General features: G+C 53.7%; 1 protein-coding gene across 2 annotated transcripts; it reads right to left on the bottom strand.

The window, feature by feature from the left end:
• Nucleotides 1–4,057: 4,057 nt before the first annotated feature.
• On the bottom strand, nucleotides 4,058–21,528 carry LAPTM5 (lysosomal protein transmembrane 5). 2 transcript variants are annotated; one of them, XM_082296520.1, is made up of 8 exons: nucleotides 21,388–21,528; nucleotides 15,506–15,599; nucleotides 11,418–11,494; nucleotides 10,335–10,463; nucleotides 8,739–8,864; nucleotides 7,986–8,081; nucleotides 5,252–5,344; nucleotides 4,058–4,643 (listed from the first exon to the last, which is right to left on the bottom strand). In XM_082296520.1, exons 1-8 carry the CDS (start codon nucleotides 21,472–21,474, stop codon nucleotides 4,569–4,571), a joined length of 777 nt encoding a protein of 258 aa, XP_082152646.1. In that variant the 5' UTR covers nucleotides 21,475–21,528; the 3' UTR covers nucleotides 4,058–4,568. The 2 variants fall into 2 exon arrangements, with proteins under 2 accessions (XP_082152646.1, XP_082152647.1); XM_082296521.1 differs by having other exon boundaries at nucleotides 8,739–8,861.
• Between the last annotated feature and the right edge of the window lie 533 nt (nucleotides 21,529–22,061).

The raw sequence follows: 22,061 nt of genomic DNA, 5'->3' as shown, positions 1-22,061 counted from the left end.
ATTAAAATACCCAAATCTGGCGATGTTCTCATGCAAAACCAGCGTGGATTTGTCCCACTGTCTTCCCACAGCAGCAATCCCCGGCTTTCAGCCAGCCCTGGAGCCAACAGCTCCGGGAATTTTCAGCCAGGAGGAGGAAATGCTCCAGGTGAGGGATGGAGCAGCTCTGCCTGAGGAGAGGGTGGCGGGATTGAGATTGGGCAGCCTGGAGAGGAGAAGCCTGGAGGAGCAACAGGAAAGATGGAGAACGACTTTGGACAAGGGATGGAGAGACGGGACACAGGGAATGGCTTTGAACTGAAAAAGAATGGGGTTAGATGGGATCTTGGGCAGGAATTGTTCCCTGGCAGGGTGGGCAGGGGCTGGATGGAATTGCCAGAGCAGCTGGGGCTGCCCCTGGATCCCTGGCAGTGCCCAAGGCCAGGCTGGACATTGGGGCTGGAGCAGCCTGGCACAGTGGGAGGTGTCCCTGCCATGGCAGGGGTGGGATGGGATTTAAGGTCCCTTCCACCCCTTCCCTTCCTCTCTGGATGCTTTCATGGGTACATTTATAAAATCCCAGGTTTAGTGCAGCGCAAAGCCCTCAGTCCCTGTTCCCTGATCCCCTCCCGTGTTCACACACAGCCTTTGCTCCCCAAATACACAGAACTGCCCCCGTCCACCATCAGGGCCCAGAGTGAAATAAACCCCCGAAATCTGGGAGGTTTTGCTCTGGACCCGTCTGGGCTGGGATTCTTCCTGTTCCCCTGCCCTGCACACAAGGATCCCTTGGTGCAGGCAGCTCTTCCTCGCCATGAATGGGGATCATTCAGAGCCCTCCATAAATGCAGCCTCTATGGCTGTTCTTGCGGGGGAAATATAAAGTTGCTCTGTGTCATTCTGCTGTTAATTAGCAAAGATAAATACATTTCAGGTGGATATTTTCACCAGCAGAGCTTGTGGCACACAAGCAGCATTAAAGCCTCGCGGAGAGGGCGCGAGGCAGAGGTGTGCTGGGAGCTCTGGGGCTGCATTGACGCCTCTGGAAAAGCCATGTTTATTTTTAAAATATGAAACATCATTTCTGCCCGGGCCCCGAGCAGGGAAACACTGGAGTCAATATTTCAGGAGGAAAATGCGCATTTGGAGCTCTTCCCTAGCCCGGCTGCAAGGTAAACACACAACCCATGGACGGCCCGTGCCGGCCCCAGCGTGGCCCTGCCGCTGTTGTGGCCTTCACGTGTCCTGGCACGGGGAGGCTTTTCCTCCTCCAACACCCTCAAATCCATGGATCCCGACTCCAGAAGTGCTGCTTTAAGACACCAAATCCCCACTTTCCTTCCTCTGATGGAAAACCAGAACATTTTGGTCTTACCTTCCTCCTGCTGAAGGCAAAATGTTCAGAGTCCCCGTTCAGAGTGCTGGGCACTGGTGAGGTCACACCTCGAATTTTGGGGGCAGTTTTGGAAAAGAAGGACTGGGAGGGGCTGGAGCGTGTCCAGGGAAGGAAGCAGAGCTGGGAAGGGGCTGGAGAGTTCCTGAGGGAGCTGGAAAGGGGCTCAGCCTGGAGCAAAGGAGGCTCAGGGGGGCCCTTGTGGCTCTGCACAAGTCCCTGACAGGAGGGGGCAGCCGGGGGGGTCGGGCTGTGCTGGCAGGGAACAGGGACAGGAGGAGAGGGAACGGCCTCAGGCTGGGCCAGGGAAGTTGAGATTGGATATTTGGGAACATTTCCTCGGGGAAAGGGCTGCGAAGCGTTGGCTCAGGTGGAATCAAGGAAGTGGTGGAGCCCCATCCCTGGAGGTGCTGAGAGGGCGTGGAGGTGGCCCTTGGGGACACGGGCAGTGGTGGCCGTGGTGCTGCTGGGGGATAGAAGGACTTGGTGATCCCAGAAGGTCCCGCCTCAAGGATTCTGAGATTCCAGACTCCAACATGAACTCGGGGGCTGCAGTTTGTCCTCCCCAGCACGGACAACCGGGAATGATCCTCTGCACCCAGGCAGGAGAGAGCTTTGGTTTTCCTTCACTTTCAAAGCTCTGCAAGATTCCCCAAATTCCTCACGGTTTCCTCATTGTTCTCCTTCGGATCCTTCGTTGTTTTCCGGACAAATTTCCTGGTTTGCAAATCCCTGTTTTGCCGAATCCCTGTGACAGAATTCCACTCTGCTGGATTCCTCCACCTTCAAAGTGCCAAATCTGCCAGACTTGGGGCAGGAGCAGCAAAGTCCAGCTTAAGGATGAGTCCTGAAAGTCCTAACGTTAAAACATGAGAGCAAAATTAAAGCTGAGAGAGGTGGCAGCTCCTCATTTGTCAGCAGCCAAACACCCCTGATGGAATAAACGACATAACTGCAGATCTTCCTCCATCCCAGCCCTTCCTGGAAATGCTGACCAGCTGGGAAAAGCCAGGAAAAACAATGTTTGATTTCCCGTGGTGCATCTCTCTCGTGCTGTTCCTTCTGCTGGAGTTTTAGTTCCGAACTGCACTTGAGCTTTGGGTTTCCCCATTCCCAACAAACACCCCCCGAGTGCATTTAATATCTTGGTGGGAATTTCACCCTGCAGCAAACCCGAGTGCTAAAATCAAAATGCAGCAGCAGCCCCTGAGGCCTTGCCATGGAAATGACCCAGAAAAACGGGACAGTTTTCTGGGGGGAAAAAAGGCAATCAGGGAGCTCAAGGTGTTCCCAAACTTCCAGTGGAGCTCCAGCAGAAGGCCAGATGAGGAAATCACCTCTGCCAGGAGAGGTTTTGAATGGATATTAGGAAAAATTTCATCATGGAAAGGGTGGTCAGGAATTGGCACAGGCTGCCTGGATGGAGCCAAATCCCTGGAATTGCTCAAAAAATGCATGGATTGGGCACTTCAGGATGTGGTTGCGTGGTGACCATGGTTGGACTTGAGGACCTTAAAGGTTTTTCCAACCCTAACGATGCCATGTGTTAAAACTGGATTTGTCTTTTGTTTTTTGGAGAACTGGACCAGAAGTTCTTCCCCAAAGGGATCTGTAGGGTGCTGGAGTCCCTCTGATGAGGCAGAATAAAAAGGCTGGGAAGGGAGCAGCAGCCAAACTCGGGGTTGTTTGCTGCTGGTTTTCATTTCTCTCTAAACAAACTGGGAGCTGTAGTAAACACAGCTCTGCTGCCCTCCAGCCTCCAGCAAGCTCCAAATGCTCCGTAATTCCTGCCTGCTCCTGGCTTCCTTTGATGCTCCGGGTGAGTGTTCCAAGCTGCATTCCCAGCTCCACTTTGCACCCCCTCAGAGAAATGGTGACAAAAGCTCCAATTTTTGTGTTTTCCCCCCACCATGTTCCTATTCTGGTTTGAGGGATGGAGGGGCCCCTCCCGCCCTCCTGCATCCCCATTTCCCACCCTGGCAAAGTGGAATGACAGCAGCGGGATCAGAGCAAAGCGTCCGACAAACGATGCAAAGGACGGGCTGGGGAGGCAGGAAATGGCTTTAAAAATAACCCAGGATCAAAGGAGTTGCTGTTTGTCCTTCCAGCTGCCAGCCACCCCCAGGGCTGCTGCTGGAATTAGGAGAGGCTGCCTGTGGCTGGGCCTCGTTTGTGTGTTTTATGGGTCACGCTCATTTCACGGGGATCACTTCTTGTTTGTTCCCCGTGCCCACGGCTGCCCCTGGGCCGGAGCCTCCTGGGCACCGTTCCTGCCGCTCCACTGCCCACCTGCCAGGCTCTGCTCCTCCATCCACGCCTGGATTCCCGCAGCTCCTCCCTTCTGGCCTGGCCCAGCAGTGCCTGAGGTTGTTGCTGTGCTGGAAATGGCTGGGGTGGCCCGAAAACTTTGTGCAGTTTTGGGTGTTGTGATAGGAAAAAGGTCTAAAGGGGTTAGAGAGCAACCAAGGAGGGAGATGGGGAAGGGTCTGGAGGAGCAGCTGAGGGCACTTGGAATGTCCAGCTGGAGCAGAGAACTCTGGGATCATTTTTTGCTCACTCATTTGTTTAGAAATCAAATTATTTCTTCCTTCACTCAGCTGTCAGACAGCACCCCCCAGAAAGCAGGCCCACGGTTTGGAAGCCATTAACAGTTGTTTTTTAATTGAAACTCGTCTTTGGGGTCGCACTGAAAGCACAGAAGATGCACCCGCTCAGGTGGGAAGTGGCAGAGCAGCGCTGGGCTGGATATTCCGGGTTGCTGTCAATCATCACAAGCAGGGGGAGAGCTGCGATCCCTGTGGGATTTTCGGCTGATCCCTTTGCTGTAGGAATTCTGGCTGCAGGGCTGGGCTACCCCAGAGAAAATTCCTTCCCTGTCCACCCCCGCAGTTCCACTTCCTAAAGGCCTCACTGCTGGGACAGAGGAGAAACGGCATCGCGGTGGCACCGAGCGGAGCTGGCAGGGCCGGGCAGCCCTGCAGCCCACAGCAGCCAAATCCCCGATTCCAGGGGTGGGAACCGGCGCCAGGGTCAGGAAATTGAGGTGCCAGAGTGGGACAAGGCTCCAGCGGTTCCCAGCAGGATCTGGCTGGGACAAGCTGGGATAAGCTGGGAATGGCTCTGGAGTGAGGAGTGGGACTCTGCCGGGGGGAGAGGCACCAGCAGCCCTCGGGGTCACCTCCCCCCCGGGCTGGGCTCAGATGGTCACGTAGGGAGGGGGGCAGTCCTTGGAAGGCAGTTCCAGGGCTTCCTCATAGGACGGCAGCACGGCCTGGAAGAGAAGAGCCGCGGTTACGGATCCCAGGGTTTCATCCTGGAGGGTTCCCAGCCTGGACCAACGCAGGGACAAAGAACCTCGAGGGTTTTAGGGCACGAAGGGCAGGAACCCGGCAGAGCTGGGGGCAGCGGGGTCCAGACCCACCTTGTGCCAGTCCCACCCCGTTCCCTGGATGATAAAGGGCCCAGGGCTCCTGAATGAATCCCAGCATTCCATGTCCTCCCTCTTTCCTTCCCACCCATCCTTACAACACCGAAAACCCAAAACTCTCAGACAGAAAGGTGAAGAAAAAGCTGTTTTTAAACACTTTTAGGGACAGAAGGTGAAGTCCAGCTGGAATTAACCCCAAATCCCTGCATCAGGGATCACGGAATCCATTCCCATTTATCTGCCGTGCCTGAGTTTCACCTTCCTTGCTCATTGACTTTAAAGATTTAATATGGAAGTAAAATTAAACCGGTATAATTTAATTAAAAACTGATTATTAGCGCTTGCTGCTGCGGATTTAAGGGCTGGGAATTCTCTCAGACCCCAAAAAAGCAGGGATAAAGATCACCAGTCTGAAGGATTCCTGGTCACGGAATAAATCCATTTTTCCTCACCTTTTCCACCGCTTGTGGATCCACTTTCACCTCCTCCCTCCTGCTGGCTTTGATGTACTTGAAGCAGCTCAGGACACACTTGAACATGTAGACCTGGAAAAGAGGGAAAGGGGAAGGAAAGGAGGGGAAGGGGAAGGAAAGGAGGGAAAGGGGAAGGAAAAGAGGGAAAGGGGAAGGAAAAGGGCATTTTCCCATTGCACTGCAGGGCAAAAAGGGCATTTCCACTTTTGCCACCAGCCCACCAGGGATTTTCCTGCTCTTTTCTCTGGAGGGATAAACTTGGGACCATGATCCCAGAGCCTTAAATCTGTGTCCATCCTTCCCTAGGAATGTGATGATGAACCACACTGGGATGGGACTGGGATCAGTAATCCAGTAAATATGGAGTGATTAAACATAAACAAAAACTCAGCACTGGGACCTCTGAGACCACAATATCCTGAGGTAGGAGAGGAAATCCACATTTTTCGGAGCAGGTTACGAAGTCTGGATGCCTCGGGAAAGCACCAAAGGCACCACAGAGATCCAAGGACTGCCCCAAAAATCCCTTCATTCCAAAAATCCCATTTTTGCCCCAGCTCCACCTCCCTGACAGGACCTCCGGGCACCCCATGGATTTATCGGAGGCAACAAGTGGAGCTTTTCTGAGGAAAAAGGATCGATTGAGGGGCTGTGGCCCAGGGAAAGAAGCGGGGCCTGTGGAACTGGCCCCGTTAAATCAATATTTTCCCTGCTCCGAGCAGCGCGGCGGAGTCGTGTGCCCGGTGTTTGGGTTGGCCTGGGAACGCGCGCGGGAACAGCCGGGATTGTCAGGGAACACAGGGAGTCACAGATCCCGAAGGCGAGGAGGGCGGCTCAGCATTCCCAGGACAATGAGGGCTGCGTGTGCTGACACGAAGCCAAGACAAGGAGAAAAAAGGAATGGAATATCCGAGCTGAAAAAAATCCATCTCGGAATGCCAGAGGTCGGAGGAAAATCCGAACTCTGAGCATCTTTTGGGAATAGTGCAAAACCCTTCCTGCTTCCAAAGCCTCTTCATCCAGAGAGCAAACCTGGAGCTGGCATAGAAACTGGGTGAAAACTCCGCTCACCCATGGAAAAACCCAGTAAATATAAAATAAAAGTAAATTAAAATCACACAACAAAGGAAGGAATTCCCTGATTTTGGTTTCGAAAAGAAATGAAAATCGTACGAGAAAGCAACGCACTCCCTGATTTTGGTTTGAAAATAAAATCCTACAGGAAAGGAAGGCATTCCCCAATTTTGGCTTTGAAATAAATTAAAATCACACACCAAAGGAACGCATTTTGGTTTTAAAAACAACTAAAATCGTACAACAAAGGAATGCATCCCTTGATTTTGATTTAAAAATTAAAAATTAAAATCACACAGCAAAGGAATGCATTCCCTGCTTTTGGTTTGGAAATAAATTAAAACCACAAGGAATGCTTTATTCCCCTTAATTCCTGCTTTCTTATCCCTGGGGTGCTGGAGGGCTTTGTGATTCCGAAGTCAGATAAGGATTAATGGAATATTTGCCCACCTCCCACCCCTGGAAGTGTCCAAGGCCAGGCTGGAGCAGCCATGGATGGTGGAAGATGTCCCTGCCGTGGCAGGGATGAGATGGACCTAAACTCCCTCCAACCCCAGTCATTCCACGGATTTGGGGTCACTCGTGGGCGCACGGAGCAGCACAGGGAATTGCCTTGAGGTGCAACGTCAGCATCCCCCACCCTTGGAATGCGTTTTCCAAGGAATTTTGAGCCAGTCCTGCCACCACAGGTAACACGGCCCCAGCCCCACCCTGCCCGGGGCTGGGAGGCTGCAGAGAGAGAATTCCATGGGGTTTTGACCCGTGGAAGAGGTGAGGGATTGGCGGTGGGATGAAAGGATTGGGGTCCTGATGGCTTTTTTGGGGGAGTTCAGCAGGACCTGGGCGTTTGATTATCCCCCCCATCCCTCCTCTTACAGCCCCAGCACAAAAACCGGCTGCAAGTCCGGCATTTTGTGGGTGAAGCTGCGGAAAATCCCGATGTTTGCCCGGTCAGGGAGGCTCCTGCCAGCTGGGGCCCGGGGTTAGCCCCGCTCCCGCTGCGCATTCCGTGCAAACGTTAAACGCGCTCTGAGAGCGCATCCACACCAAGCTCCCCCTCGCCACGGCTCACCGGGCCCACCTGGGAGCCTCAGGATTTAAATGTTTTCTGACTCACAGGCAGCACTTTCTGCCCAAGTACCTGAAAAATCTGGTTTTCCTCGGTGAGAAATCAGTTCTCCGAGCCACTGAACAACAGAGGAACAGAGACCTCTCCCAGTGGAGCCTCCTGAGGCACCAGCAGCGTTTAGCTCCTGGTTCTAAGGAACTTTGGGAGCATTGGTGTGGAGAGCACCAGTGAACGTCTGCTCCCACCAGAGGAACAGCCACTCAGCCAGGGGAAGACCTCACCTGCTGCTCTATAATCTCATTTATTCTGGCACATTACAGCAGAGAACTTGCCTGGGGTTGTTTTCCACCTTTTTTTCCTTCTGGGGGGCAATGGGCAGTGATAATTTGGGGATTTAAGAGGGGTTTTGCTTTGTAGCTCCCACAGATGTGTAAAGGCAGGGATTTGGATAATCTTAGGATAAAGCACGCTGAGGCACAGCTCCCACTGCGCCCGAGGAGAGCCCAACAAGGCAGATTTGGGAATTAAAGCTGAATTTTCCTGGGACAGCCTCATTCCAGAGCCCTTTACCTTGAGGAAGAGCACGGCCAGGAAGGCGATGGTGAAGGTGATCATCACTTTGGTGTATTCCTCCGCTGGCAGCCTCTGCAGGGTTGGCACAGTGCCCTGGGGGGAGAAGGGAGAAGGTCTCAGCCCCAAACCCTCGTTCCCTGTGCCAGGGGCACCCACGGAGAGGGGCTCAGGGTTCAGGCAGAACAAGGGACGAAGGATTTCCACCAGCAGCGGGATCACTGGGATATTGTTTCCCTCCTGCTGCTTCCACTCCTTGGGCAATTTCTATTTAAATTTCTATTTAAATAAGAACTTTTAAAATTTCAATTTCCACTTTTGCCACCAGCCCACCAGGGGTTTTCCTGCTCTTCTTTCTGGAGGGAGAAACTTGGGATCATGATCCCGGGGCCTGAAATCGGTGTCTCCATCCTTCCCTAGGGATGATTCCACCAGTTCAGAGCAGCACTGGGGTGGGACTCATCAAACGTGACTGTTTAATAAAGATGAAATTTGAGGCATTTCTCCCTGAATCACTCTGCTCTGCATCAGGCATCCACCAGATTCCTACAAGGAAAACCACAGTGAGTTTCTCTGGAACACAGGAGCTGCCAGTCAGGAACAGCACCGGGGAGAACATGGGAAACCCTCTGTTGTCATCAAACTGAGCAGTTCTGGATGTGCCAGGGGGGTCAGAGAAGCTGCACAGCCTTGGAAAGGGGATTTATCGGAATTCCCAGTGTGGAAAATGAGCAGAGCTGGGTCCAGACGTACCCCACTGTCGGCAGGCTGGAGGCTCAGGTAGGTGGGCACCTCCATGTAGGAGCTGCACAGGGTGAGGATGCTCAGGCAGAAATCCAGCAGCTGCAGTGCCAGCAGAGGGATCCTGGAGTGGCCCTGCTGAGGGGGACAGGAATTGGGTTACAATGACAACATTGGGTCACTTCTGCCGATTCTTCACACTTTACACAGGGCCTGTGATTGGTCACACCGAGTCCAAGCCACTGAATCCCCTTAAATTCAACCCAAACTTTCACTTCTGGCCCAAAGAGTGAGCAAACCGTTTGTGGGGCTTCATCCGAGCTCTACAGAACCCTCTGGCCGGAGCAGTGACAATGCCAGTCGGTCTCCAGCAACCCCCTCCTGCCAGGGGCACACCCAGAGCCACCTCCCCCAAAGCCAGAGGAAATCTGCGTTCCCAGCTGGGGGGAATAAACGGGAAATAGCTGTTCCAGCTGCCACTGCTTTCCTTCAGCCTCCAAGGACTGCAGCCTGGCTCCAGCCACGAGAAACCACCTCACCTCTGGATCCGGGATCCTAAAGGTCTTTTCCAAATTAAAGGATTCCATGGAGAGCCACAGCCCAAGGTAACAATCCTTCATCCCAACCTAAAGGATCCCATGGAGAACCACAGCCCCAGGTAAGGATCCTTCATCCCAGCCTAAAGGATCCCATGGAGAACCACAGCCCCAGGTAAGGATCCTTCATCCCAGCCTAAAGGATCCCATGGAGAGCCACAGCCCCAGGTAAGGATCCTTCATCCCAACCTAAAGGATCCCATGGAGAACCACAGCCCCAGGTAAGGATCCTTCATCCCAACCTAAAGGATCCCATGGAGAGCCACAGCCCCAGGTAAGGATCCTTCATCCCAGCCTAAAGGATCCCATGGAGAACCACAGCCCCAGGTAAGGATCCTTCATCCCAGCCTAAAGGATCCCATGGAGAACCACAGCCCAAGGTAACAATCCTTCATCCCAGCCTAAAGGATCCCATGGAGAGCCACAGCCCCAGGTAAGGATCCTTCATCCCAACCTAAAGGATCCCATGGAGAACCACAGCCCAAGGGAACGATCCTTTATTCCAACCTAAAGGATTCCATGACAAACCACAGCCCCAGGTAAGGATCCTTCATCCCAACCTAAAGGATCCCATGGAGAGCCACAGCCCAAGGTAAGGATCCTTCATCCCAACCTAAAGGATCCCACGGAGAACCACAGCCCCAGGTAAGGATCCTTCATCCCAACCTAAAGGATCCCATGGAGAACCACAGCCCAAGGGAACGATCCTTTATTCCTACCTAAAGGATTCCATGACAAACCACAGCCCCAGGTAAGGATCCTTCATCCCAGCCTAAAGGATCCCATGAAGAACCACAGCCCAAGGGAACGATCCTTTATTCCAACCTTCCAGGATTCTAAAGGTCTTTTCCATCCTAAAGGATTCCATGACAAACCACAGCCCCAGGTAAGGATCCTTCATCCCATCCCAAAGAATTCCATGACAAACCACAGCCCCAGGTAAGGATCCTTCGTTCCAAGGATCCCCCAGCTCCCGGAAAGCCGGAGCCCCCCAGGAGGAGCTGGCACCCACCGTGTGGCCCAAGGAGGACACAGAGAGGATCGCCGGGACCTGGACGTAGGAGCTGAACATGGTCAGGAGGCTGAGCAGGAAATCGATGACTTGCAGGGCCAGGAAAGGGATCAGGAACCGCTCCCTCTTCTGAGGAGGAGAAGCAGTGCCGGTTATTTCCGTTCCGAGTGCGAAATGAGAGCAGCTCTCAGCACTTGGAAGGGCTCACATGGTGCTCCAAGAATTAACGCTTCCCTGGAATTTCTGATTCCAGTGACAACTGATCCAGAGAAAGAAAGGGCATCCACGCTGATTTTTTTCACCCCTTTTGAAAATTCCTGTGAATTCCCACTCTGTGATGTTGACACCTGTTCCCATCAGAGTTTTCATCCCACTGTCCCTAAAATTTCCCTCCATAGAGGGAGAGCTGGGTTATCTGGGTGGAATTTAATACTTAGAACTCCACCACCATCAGATCCCTGGGATTTCCACCCCAGGCCCTCATCGTTCCTCCTCCTGAACTGGGAAATGAGTCCCTGGTGCAACACAGGACAATTCTCTCACAGGGCCTGACTTGCAACAGAGCGAGGAAATGAGGCAAGAAAACCTTTCTAAATCATAAAACCTCCTTTATTTAACACCCAAAACAGCCAGGATGGAAATGTTGCCCAGATTTGATAAATCTGGGTGTTTGAAGCTTTTCACAAGAACCTGAGGCTTCAAACCAGTCCCTCTCCTGCTCTGGAACCAGGAAATATTTTTATCTGCCTTTTTCCCCGTGAGATTCTGGGATTTTTATCTGCCCTTTTTCTCATGTGATTCTGGGATTCTGGGATTTTTTCCTGCCTTTTTTCCTGTAGGATTCTGGGATTTTTTTTCTGCTTTTTTCCCGTGTGATTATGGGGTTTCTATCTGCCTTTTTTTCCTGTAGGACTCTGGGATTTTTATCTGCTTTTTTCCTGTGTGACTCTGGGATTTTTAGCTGCTTTTTTCCTGTCTGATTCTCTGATTCTGGCAGGTTTTTTCTGCTTTTTTTTTTGACCATCTTTCCAGTGAGCACCATCCAAACCCTGAACCCCTCAATGTCATTTGTGGGGAACGTACCTTGAGCACCCCGAGCAGGAGGTGGAAGCTGATGACAAACAACACGAGGATCAGCAGGAAACTGGTGGTGACATCAGCTGAAAAGGACAAAAGCAAGAAAAGGAATCACCACATCACCAAAAGATGTCCCAACTCCATCACACCTCTAAGGGAGAGTTGAACCTGGCACAAAGAATTGTGTCTGTGGAGGAATTAATGCCGTGCAGCTGGAATTAACCCTCTTTTCCCTTTTTACACCCATTTCTCACCTCTCTTGAAGTCCCGGTGTCCACCAGGCCAGGTTGTGAGCTCGAGGGATGGAAACGTTAAATATCCCAGGCTCCAAAATGAAGGATAAACCAAAAGAAGCAGAGGGCTTTTGGCTCACAGCTCTGAGCTGGAAATTCTTTAGAGACTCAAAGGCAGACAAAGGAACCAGCAGGGAAGTGCTGAAGGGTCTTCAGGATCTCTCAGAGAAGAGCAGGCATTTTAACCCCCCAACCACTGGTGAGGCCAAGGAGGGTCACGGGGGGATCTCTCCCCAACCCTGCAGCTGCAGGGTGCAAGGGACACTTCAAAAATCAACGTCAGGGAGTTGAGGGTGATTTTTGGCAGCTGTTCTGGGTGCAGGGGGTGATGTTTTATATCCATGGAGCTCCCTACTCAACCTTTGCCTGGAAAGAATTTTCCCTCCTGGAGAGAATCAGGAACAAAAAGGGCAGCTCATTCCAAAGGCAGCCACTGCTGCTTTCCCTCTGCTCCCAGGCGTGTGGAAAAGCCGGAATTCCAAGGCAGAACAACAACTCCACCTTTGAGGTGTAGGGGAGCAGAACCAAGGCGGGGATGTGGCGCACAAAGAGCCAGAGATTAACAGGGAACAGCCTAAACCCAAAACAGAGCTTAACAAAGCAGCCAGACTCAGCTTTTGTGAGACCAGCCCTAAAGGAGCCAATCCCAATCCCATTAAAACGAAAACTCCCAAAGGAGCCAATCCCAATCCCATTAAAACCCAAACTCCCAAATGGGCCAATTCAATCCCATTAAAGCCCAAACTCCCAAAGGAGCCAATCCCAATCCCATTAAAACCCAAACTCCCAAAGGAGCCAATCCCAATCCCATTAAAACCCAAACTCCCAAAGGAGCCAATCCCAATCCCATTAAAACCCAAACTCCCAAAGGAGCCAATCCCAATCCCATTAAAACCCAAACTCCCAAAGCCTTTTCCCCTGGGCTTCTCCCAGCACCGACACTCAGGAGTTTGCCCAGAGAGGATTTCTCTCCTCATCCCAGGATTTTCTGGGTTCCAGCCCAGCTGTGTTTCCCTGCTCCTCTCTCCATGGGCTCCTGCTCCAGCTCTCTGGCAGAATCCCTAATTAATTGGGACGTGGCCATTGCCAGCTAATTGCCCAGCTGGATTTTCCAAGCAGAACCCGGATCAACCCCCCCCAAACAAAACAGCAAAGAAACAAAACCACCACAAACACAAAGGATGGAAAGAAAAGGAAAACCAAGGGACAACAACTTCCCACGAGATGTTTTTTCCCAAAAAGCAGAGCCATCCTCCCTGCTGGCAGCAGGGATGGGTTGGTGCCACGGACAAAAACCCAAAAAAATTACAACCAAAAAAAACCCCAACCAAACAAATAAAGCCAAAAAACCCAAACAAATGAAACCAAAAAAAACCCCCAACAAACAAAAAACCAACCAACCAAAAACCCAAGAAACAAACAAACAAAACCCCCCCAAAAAACCAACCAAAAACCCCAAACAAACAAACAACCAAAAAACCAAGCTAAACCAAAATCAACCCCAAATATCCCCACCCAACAGCAAAGCAACCAAACCCCGAAAGAGGAAGGAAGCCCTTGAGGTCGCACTTGCATACAGTTCTTCAATTCGCATGAGAAGTGGAAGGTGGGCACACGTTTTACAGGAAGGGGTGGATGCACGGACGGACGGACGGACGGACAGAAGCTCCCGGGTTCCTCGTGCTGATCCCAGCCCCATCTTGCCGGGTCGTTCCCCGTTCCCACCCCGGGAAAGCTCTGCAGGAAGGGCTTTGCACCCTGCACTGGAGGCTGAGCTGAGCAGAGCCTCCATCCCCCCACGGGAATGTTTGGGAATAACGCCCCGTGGGAAGGGTGGGAGCCATGGCACTGCCCCTTGCTCGGGCTCCCAGCAGCAGGACTCACCCAAATTCCCATTTTTTGCTCGCTGCTGATGCCCTTCACCTTGGACCAGGGTGATTGAAGTCCCTTCCCAGCCACACCATTCCATGATTCTCTTGGATGAACCAAAGCCTCGAGTGCTGCCGTCAAACAGCCCTGGGGGACCCCAGTGGTGCCTCTTTCCTTGGAAAAACGTGAGCCCAGCTTTTCTAAGCTCACCAGGCAGCGCCTGCTGCTGGTCTGGTGCTTTTGCCTATGTCTGACTGCTGCCCTGGGGACAGGAGGGTTTGGAATGTGCAGGAATTTGTTCTCAGCCTCCTCCTCCTCCACGGACAGGAAAAGCCACTGTGGAAAAGCAGGGAACAGCAATTCCTGGCTGCCAGGGGCTGTGTTCTCTCCGTGGCCACAGACAGGGCAGGGAGGGAGCCTGGGTTCTTTTTTTTTGCTCCTGGGGTTATCTCAGCTTGTGGTTTTACACGGAAAATGACGCAAGAAAGGAAACCCCCCCTGCACTTGCTGTTTCCAAGCAGCTCCCGCAGAATGTCCTGGTTGGGCAACATCGGAGGCTTCAGAGCTGGGTTTTAGATGGCACCTCATGGGACTGCTCCAGGCCTTTGCAAGGATCTGAGCTGGATCTTTCCACAGGAATTTGATCCTTCAGGAATTGTGAGTGATGGGACAGCTTGGCTGCCGCTTCCAGCCACCAGTGTTCCAGAAAAATACACCAGGAGCTGGGAAAATCTGGGGATGGGGGAAGAGAGCTCTGTCCAGCTGGGAGGCAGGAGCTCCATGGGAACGGTTCCATGGAAGTGGCTCCATGGGAGTGGCTCCATGGGAATGGCTCCATGGAAGTGGCTCCATGGAATTGACTCCATGGGAATGGCTCCGTGGGAATGGCTGCATGGAATTGGGTCCATGGAATTGACTCCATGGGAATGGTTCCATGGAAGTGGCTTCATGGGAATGGCTCCATGGGAATGGCTCCATGGGAATGGCTCCACAGGAATGGCTCCATGGGAATGGCCCCACAAGAATGGTTCCATGGAATTGGCTCCATGGGAATGGCTCCATGGAAGTGGCTCCACTGGAATGGCTCCATGGGAATGGTTTCGTGGAAGTGGCTTCATGGGAATGGCTCCACGGGAATGGCTCCATGGATTTGACTCCATGGGAAAGGTTCCATGGGAATGTCTCCACAGGAATGGCTCCATGGGAATGGCCCCACAAGAATGGTTCCATGGAATTGGCTCCATGGAATTGGCTCCACACGAATGGCTCCACAGGAATGGTTTCATGGAAATGCTTCCATGGGAATTGGCTCCATGGAAATGGTTCCATGAAATGGCTCCATGGAATTGGCTCCATGGGAGTGGCTCCATGGTAGTGGCTCCATGGGAATGGCTCCACAGGAATGGCTCCACAGGAATGGTTTCATGGAAGTGGCTCCATGGGAATGGCTCCATGGCATGAAGGGGTGTTGGTGGCAATGTCCCACAGCCCACACATCCATGGGATTAGTGTGGGGTGGGATTTGTCCCCACTGTCCATTGAGGAGTTCCCAGACACTTCAGTGTTCCCTGGAAATGCCCAGAATGTGAAGGAAGCCAGGAGTGTGTGTGAGGCCGGACTGATTCCCAGCTGGGGACAAGGCAGAGGAAGGAAAACCAGGATTGCCAGGGGAATCCAAAGGAGATTCCAGAGGGAGCTGGAGGACTTGGAGGGTGCTGCAGAGTTTGGGCTGATCCTCTGAAATAAAAACTTCTCTGGGCTCCCCATTAACCTCCAACAACCCAACACAGCCTTGGCCTAAAGCAAACCCCAAAGCTGGGCCCATCTGCTCTGAATTCCAATTTTCTCTGGTGGGAATGGCAAAGGGAGCACTGCAGGACTGAGGGATCCCTCCCTGCCCCACAGCTGCTTCCCAGCACTCCCAGGACCCACCAATTCTATAGTAATCCTTGGCCAGGTCTTTGCAGAAGCCCTTCCCGTTGGCCACCTCCAGGGAATACTCGATCAGCAGCAGGACGCTCATGACCTGGAGAACAAAGCAAAAAACACAGTTCAGGGCTCTTGGGCCAAATTCCCAGCAGTGAATTTATCTCCAGGGAACACTGGAGGGATGAGTCTCCAAGGGAGCCAAACACAAAGGGTTTAAATCCCAGGAAATTCCGAGACAAAAGCTACCACTTTCTTCATATTTTGGATTTCAGTGCCAGCAGAAGGAGGATGGAGAAATAACAAAGTCGGTGGGGTTTGTTTCAATGGTTTCTATCCTGGCTCCACGTTTTGAAATTTTGCTCCAGAGTTGAGGGAAATGCAATTCCAGTGCTCCAGAGTGTAAAAGGAAACACAAAAAGATTAAAGATCTCCCTGTAAGTGCGGCTGTGCCACTCCAGTGACAAAACCATCGCTTTCCTTCTTTTATTATTTGAGGAAAGTCTCCAAATGTTCTTTTTTCACATTGAATCGGAATGATTTTCTCCAAGTTTTCCAATTGGAGCATCAAACCCCGGACACCAGGGTTCATCCTGTCCTGACTTTAATGAGCTGGGAGATGGAGGGAGGTCCAGAGCTGTGGGCTCAGTCCTGGCCCTGAACTGCTGCACCCCCACAGGGATGATTAATAGGGAAAAATCCATGTCTGAGCCCAGCTTAGGAGATCTCCATGGAATCACAGAATCACAGAAAGGTCTGGGTTGGAAGGGATTGGAAAGCTCATCCCATCCCACCCCTGCCATGGCAGGGACACCTCCCACTGTGCCAGGCTGCTCCAGCCCCAATGTCCAGCCTGGCCTTGGGCACTGCCAGGGATCCAGGGGCAGCCCCAGCTGCTCTGGGCACCCTGTCTGTCCCTTGTGTGTCCCTGTCCATCCCTGGGTGTCCCTGGGTGTCCCTGTCCATCCCTGGGTGTCCCTTGTGTGTCCCTGTCCATCCCTGGGTGTCCCTGGGTGTCCCTGTCCATCCCTGGGTGTCCCTTGTGTGTCCCTGTCCATCCCTGGGTGTCCCTGGGTGTCCCTGTCCATCCCTGGGTGTCCCTTGTGTGTCCCTGTCCATCCCTGGGTGTCCCTGGGTGTCCCTTGTGTGTCCCTGTCCATCCCTGGGTGTCCCTGGGTGTCCCTGGCTGCAGGGAGGGCTCAGGGCAGGGCCCAACAGCGGCACCAGAGCCACGGGCAGGGCCTGAGCCCAGCAATTGCCCTGCCCAGGAGGCAGAACTGCTGCCCTGGGCAGGGCCCAGCCCCGAACAGAGCCCAGAGAGGGGCTGGAATCTCCTCCCTCGGATATTCCAGAGCCACATGGACACACTCCTGTGCCCTGTGCTCTGGGATGGCCCTGCTGGTGCAGGGAGTGGCACCAGTGACCCTCTGGGGTCCTCTGAGCTGCCCCATCCTGTGACCCTGAGCCCTCTGGCCCTGCAGTGCTGCAGGAATCCAGACCCTATCTGCCACCCACATCAGCACCAGCTCGGGCAGAGCAGAAACAACTTTTCCACCAGGGCTGCACCAACCTTTCACTTCAACCACGGCCCCGAGCAGCGCCGCGGGCAAGGAGGAAGTGGCACCGCTGCGGTCTGGGCTCGTGTTTGCAAACTGGGGGTGCTGGGAACAGCAAAACGACAGCTGCTGCTGGGGCTGGGCAGGGAGCAGAGGATGGTTCTGGATTTTCAGAGGGATCCAGACAGGGTTTGGGCAGTGGGAATGCCCAGCCAGGGGTGCTGAGCTGCCCTGCAAAGGAGCTGTGGGAGGGAAGGCTCTGCCTTGCCCCAGAAAGGGCAAAGCGAGGCTGGGAGGTGGCAGGAGCTGAGCACGGCCCCTCCCTCTGCCTGTGTCCTCTGCAGAAGACCTTGAAACTCTTCAAAACCGAATTCATCAACTTTCTGAGCCCTCAGCTGCAGCTGCAGCTTCCAGCAGAGCTGTGGCATTCCCAGAGCGAGCAGCCCCAAGCCACACTGCTGCTGCAGAGGGGACCCCTGTCCCTCCCTGTCCCTCTGAATTTAAAGTCCCGAGTCTGAATTAGAAGGAAGGATGTGTCCGGCTTTCCCTGGGCCTGTCTGATACCAGCTTGTCCAAGAGTCGCTCTGCTGCCTTCCCTTTTTTCCCATCAAGTAAATGAACTTTGCAATTTGCTCGTGAGCTGGCAGGAAAAGGAGGAATACCCAGCTCTCATTACCACGAGGACATGACAAAGTTAACACGAGTTCAGCGTAATGGAGCAGCATTTCAGCTCCCTCGGCAGCCCTGAGCCCTGTCAAGGATGAAATTGCATCCATCCAAAGTGTCTCTGCAGCTGCCGGTGTCCCTGGGGATGGATCTCTTAATGAAGACACATGGAGATCACACCTGGCTGCGAGGTGGCTGAGAGGTTTCATCTTCCAGCTCCCAGAGAGGTTGTGCTTCCCTTGTTTCTGCTGTTGGTCCAACCCCTCAACTGCCAGTGTGGGAAATAGGGGCAGAAATTGCTTTTTCAGGCTTCACTTAAAAGGAGGCCTGAGCAAAATGGCTGAGCTGGGCCCTGAATATCAGTTTTGCTCCTGAAAGACAAGTGGGTGAGAGCAGGACAGCGAATCCCAAATGCTCCCATCCCGTTCACAGCAGATCCAGAGGCTGAAGTTCAGCGTGAAGAACCCTCTGTGGTGTCTGCTGGAGAGAAAAGGGGAGCTGGTTTCCTTGCTGGTGTGGAAATGAGCAACAGAAGCCAGACCGAGTGCAGGCACACAAGGTAAGAGCACAGCAGGAAACCCCAGCCCAGCCTGAGAGGTTCAGGAGACTTTTAAGGCAAAAGTTGGTTGAAACTTTTCCATTTTGTGTAGAAAGAAAGAAGCACTGAGCTGTGAGCAGGCAGAGACCTCCAGGCCTTCCCCTGGGCATGGAGAGCCGGGCCAGCGCCAGGACGCCTCTGCAGCAGCTGCCTTTGGCACTGGAATGTGGCACCCTCTGTATTCCTGCAGGGAATGCACATCCAAGGGATGAACCCTCTGCAGAGGGGCCTTTTGGGAAGAAGGCAGAGGAGGATGGACGCGGTGCCTGCCCTGCACTCCTTGCTCAGCTGCTCCCACTGCAGATCCACCCCTCAGCTCCAGCAGAAACTGAAAACTTCTTGTTTCAGACACACAAGTACGCAGTTCCCTTTCCCTCTGCGGTGTCACAGCAGGAGACAGGCAGGTTTAAAATAGGAGATTTCACTTCCAGGTACTCAATTCACTGTCAATCCCCAGCCCTTCCTCCCTTATCTCCTCCACCTGGAACTTCTGGAGCACTCCCCTCATCCTGTTGCTGCCTCTGTGTAAAAGGAGCTTCACGTATCTTGGTGGAAAAAATTTGAATCCCCAGGAACTGAACGGCTGGAGCTGGGCCAGGGCAGGCTCAGGCTGGAGAGCAGGGAAAGGTTCTTCCCCCAGAGGCTGCTGGGCACTGCCCAGGCTCCCCAGGGAATGGGCACGGCCCCGAGGCTGCCAGAGCTCCAGGAGCGTTTGGGCAGCGCTGCCAGGGATGCCCGGGCTGGGATTTGGGGTGTCTGTGCAGGGCCTGGGGCTGGAATTGATGATCCTTGGGGGTCCATTCCAGCTCAGGACACTCTGTGATTCCGTGATATGCTGAAATAATGCAGGACTGAGCGAAAACCAGCCATTAACTCAAGGCAGATAAATTGGGGTGTCTCAAAGGCAGAACCTGACCCACACAGAGCCCCCATTCCCTGGGGGTAACCCTGCTGCAGCTGCACTGGGGTTAAACTGCTCTCAGAGGTCCTTTATTCTCCTGAAATATTTGCAGCTTGACTGATCTCCGAGTGATTTATCCTCGGGCACGCGGCCCTGGGGTGGGGCTGCTCCTCCTCTGCTTCACAACGGGGGCTTCTGCACGGGGAGCTTGAAGCTTTGGGGAACAGGGGGCACAGGGGACACAGGGGGCTCGGGCAGGGGTCACAGGGGGCACAGGGGACACAGGGGACACAGGGGACACAGGGTGCCCTGGGTGCTGCAGGGCTCTGACACGAGCAGGGGACGCCCAGCACAAAGAGCACCACACGTGAACGCTGCACTGTCAGAGCTTCAGCTTTTCTCTCTTGAATTTCCAGGTGGCTCCTGTGGCAGGCGAGGATGAAGTGAGGAGTGCTGTTAGTTACTGTCTGGTTTCCTTGCACAACATTTCATCTTCTCCTGCTGCCTCCTTTGTTTTTGCTGTTCTGGGAGGGGCAGCTCAGGCTCTGTGGGACCCCTGGCTCAGCCCCAGCCTGGTGAGGGCTCAGTCAATCCCACTCTGGGCTTGCCTGAGCTGTGTCCAGAGGTGAGGACGGGACCTGGGAGGGCTCCAGAGGTGAATTTCTGCTCTGTGAGTCACAGAGCTGCCAAAGAGAGGAGCTGGAGTGCGGCTGAGGCCAGACAAAGTGCAGACACTGCTTCCCAAGGGTCCAATCAAGGACCAGCAGGAAATTAATCCTGAGCCTGCACAGCAGCAAATTTCCAGCCCTGATCTTGAACCTCTCTGTCAAGCACCTCGAGGCCTGTTCCTGGCTGGAGGAGCTGATGGGGAGGACAAACTCCTCAGTGCTGCCTTTGAAAGTCACCCTCAGGTCACCTCCCAGCACCCAGCAGAGCTTTGCTGATCACACAACCCCATCCTCTCCTCGCTCCCCTCCTTCTCGTTCCCTGTTTGTTCCAGAACGCCCAGGATTCATTCCAGCTGTCTCTGAAGAGATCAGCAGCGAGGCAGAGCTGATTTACGGGAGGACAGGACATCACCACAGAGCCTGAGAGCTCTTTGATGGCTCTGCTCTCACCCAGCCCGGCTGTGATTCATCCCTGGGACCTGCAGCAGGAATTTATCCTGCTCCAGGCCCCCAGCACTGATGGAGCAAATCAGCTGAGGTGTAAATCCCCTTTTCCCTTTCCTTCCCCCTGCCCAGCTGCAGCTGCGCCATCAGAAAGGGAGAGAAGGGGCAGGGGGAAAAAAATGTTCGATATTATTCTCTTATGGAAGTAAGACAAGACTTATCCAAAAATGACCCTGTTTTCCAAGGGTAAAAGGGATGGTGCAGCTCCTGCTGCTCCAGAGAAGAGGGGGGGACCTTGGAATGTCCTTCCCATGCCACAGTTGCCATTCTCATGGGATTTCTGCAGCCTGCAGGTCCCCAACTCCCCCTCTCCTGTCCAAGGAACGAGTGAGAGCCCCGTTCTCACCCTGCAGGCCCCAGCCCCTGACTGTGCACACCCTGTGCAGCACGGGATTATTTTAATGATCCAGCCATGCAAGAAACCACATCCTCAGGAGGGCTGAAAGCACCTAAAGCTCCTTGGTGCAGCCGGGAGCGTGGGAGAGAGGAGCCTCCAGGCTCTCCTGCTCTGCCATCCCTGCCCTGAGCAGCTTCTCTGGCTGCCTGGGAGCTGGACACGGCCGTGGTCCCCATGGAACCCAAAAGAGACACAGAGGAGGCAGCTCTGCCCATCACCCTCTGCTCATCCAGCTCCCAAATCCCTCCCACATTCCCACTGCCAGTGCTGCCCATTCCCACCCTGCAGCTTCGGGATACGCTCGGGTCAGAGCTCCTGCAGAAAAAGAGGAAGCACAGCGACTTTCCCTGAGCTCCAATTGGCAGAGCCAGGGAAAAAATCCTTCAAAACCCCTCCCAGCACGGCGAATTCCGCTTCTCCCTTTCCCCCACCACCTTCTTTTGTTCATTCCTCTTAAATCATTGGGTTTTCCTTTTGGGAGCAGAGACCATTCCAGTGTCAGGGAACCCTGTGAACCACGACTGTGCTTCCTGGAGAGGTTCCACCTCTGTTTTCCTGTCTCCCTGTCCCGGTCCCCCCTTCCAGACCCAGAACTCACCATGTGGAAGATCCCCAGGGCCACTGTCGCTGTCTTGATGTTGAGGCAGCAGCATTTGGGGGGCTCAGGGGGGCTTTGGGGAGTCATTTTCGGGTCCCTCCGAGCACTGCTGAGTTAATGAGGTCGAATTCGCAGCCGCCCCACAGAAAGCGAAGCGAGAGCAGCTCTGCTTCCTTCCTGCTCTCTGAATGTGTGAAGTCATCTACAAAGTCACATGAGGCCTTTGGGTTTCTCAATCATAAGGAAAGCAAAACTGGGGGGCTTTTTGAGCACATCCAGCTGGGAAATTGGAGCCCCAAACGCTGCTCAGGTGTCCGGCACGGGGGGTGTCAGGAGAGGAGGGTCGGGAGCAGGACGTGGCTCTGTCCTGCAAAAATCCTCAGGAACAAAAGCGGGAGGTCGGGAATTTCACCTCGAACTCACCCTGCTGTTTTTGCAGCGAAGCATCCAAGTTCCTCCCTTTGAACCTCGCCAGCAAAGGCACCATTCCCTGGAACTGCTACTGGGAGCTGATGCTGGAGCAGCCCTGGGCTCTGGGAGGATGGCAGAGATCTCATGTTGGCTGAGGGATCTGCAGCTCTGGTCCCAGCTCCTGGGGCTGGGATTTGTGTCATCGGCTCCTGGCAAAGGAAACCAGCAGGATCTGAGCGTGGTGGCTTTGTCACTGCAGGACA

The sequence above is a fragment of the Coloeus monedula genome (assembly GCF_965178545.1).
Source record: "Coloeus monedula genome assembly, chromosome: 24".
In the NCBI taxonomy this organism is placed as follows: Eukaryota; Metazoa; Chordata; class Aves; order Passeriformes; family Corvidae; genus Coloeus; species Coloeus monedula.
This window is presented reverse-complemented; position numbering and strand designations above follow the sequence as displayed.

What these genes read in the sequence shown, in the direction of transcription:
- LAPTM5 (XM_082296520.1), bottom strand. Translation starts at nt 21,474, where the DNA reads ATGACTCCCCAAAGCCCCCCTGAGCCCCCCAAATGCTGCTGCCTCAAC. An exon ending in TCCAGCCTGCCGACAGTGGG is followed by an intron (nt 8,082 to 8,738) that starts GTACGTCTGGAC and finishes TTCTCCCCCCAG; the next exon opens with GGCACTGTGCCAACCCTGCA. An exon ending in ATCCACAAGCGGTGGAAAAG is followed by an intron (nt 4,644 to 5,251) that starts GTGAGGAAAAAT and finishes CTTCTCTTCCAG; the next exon opens with GCCGTGCTGCCGTCCTATGA.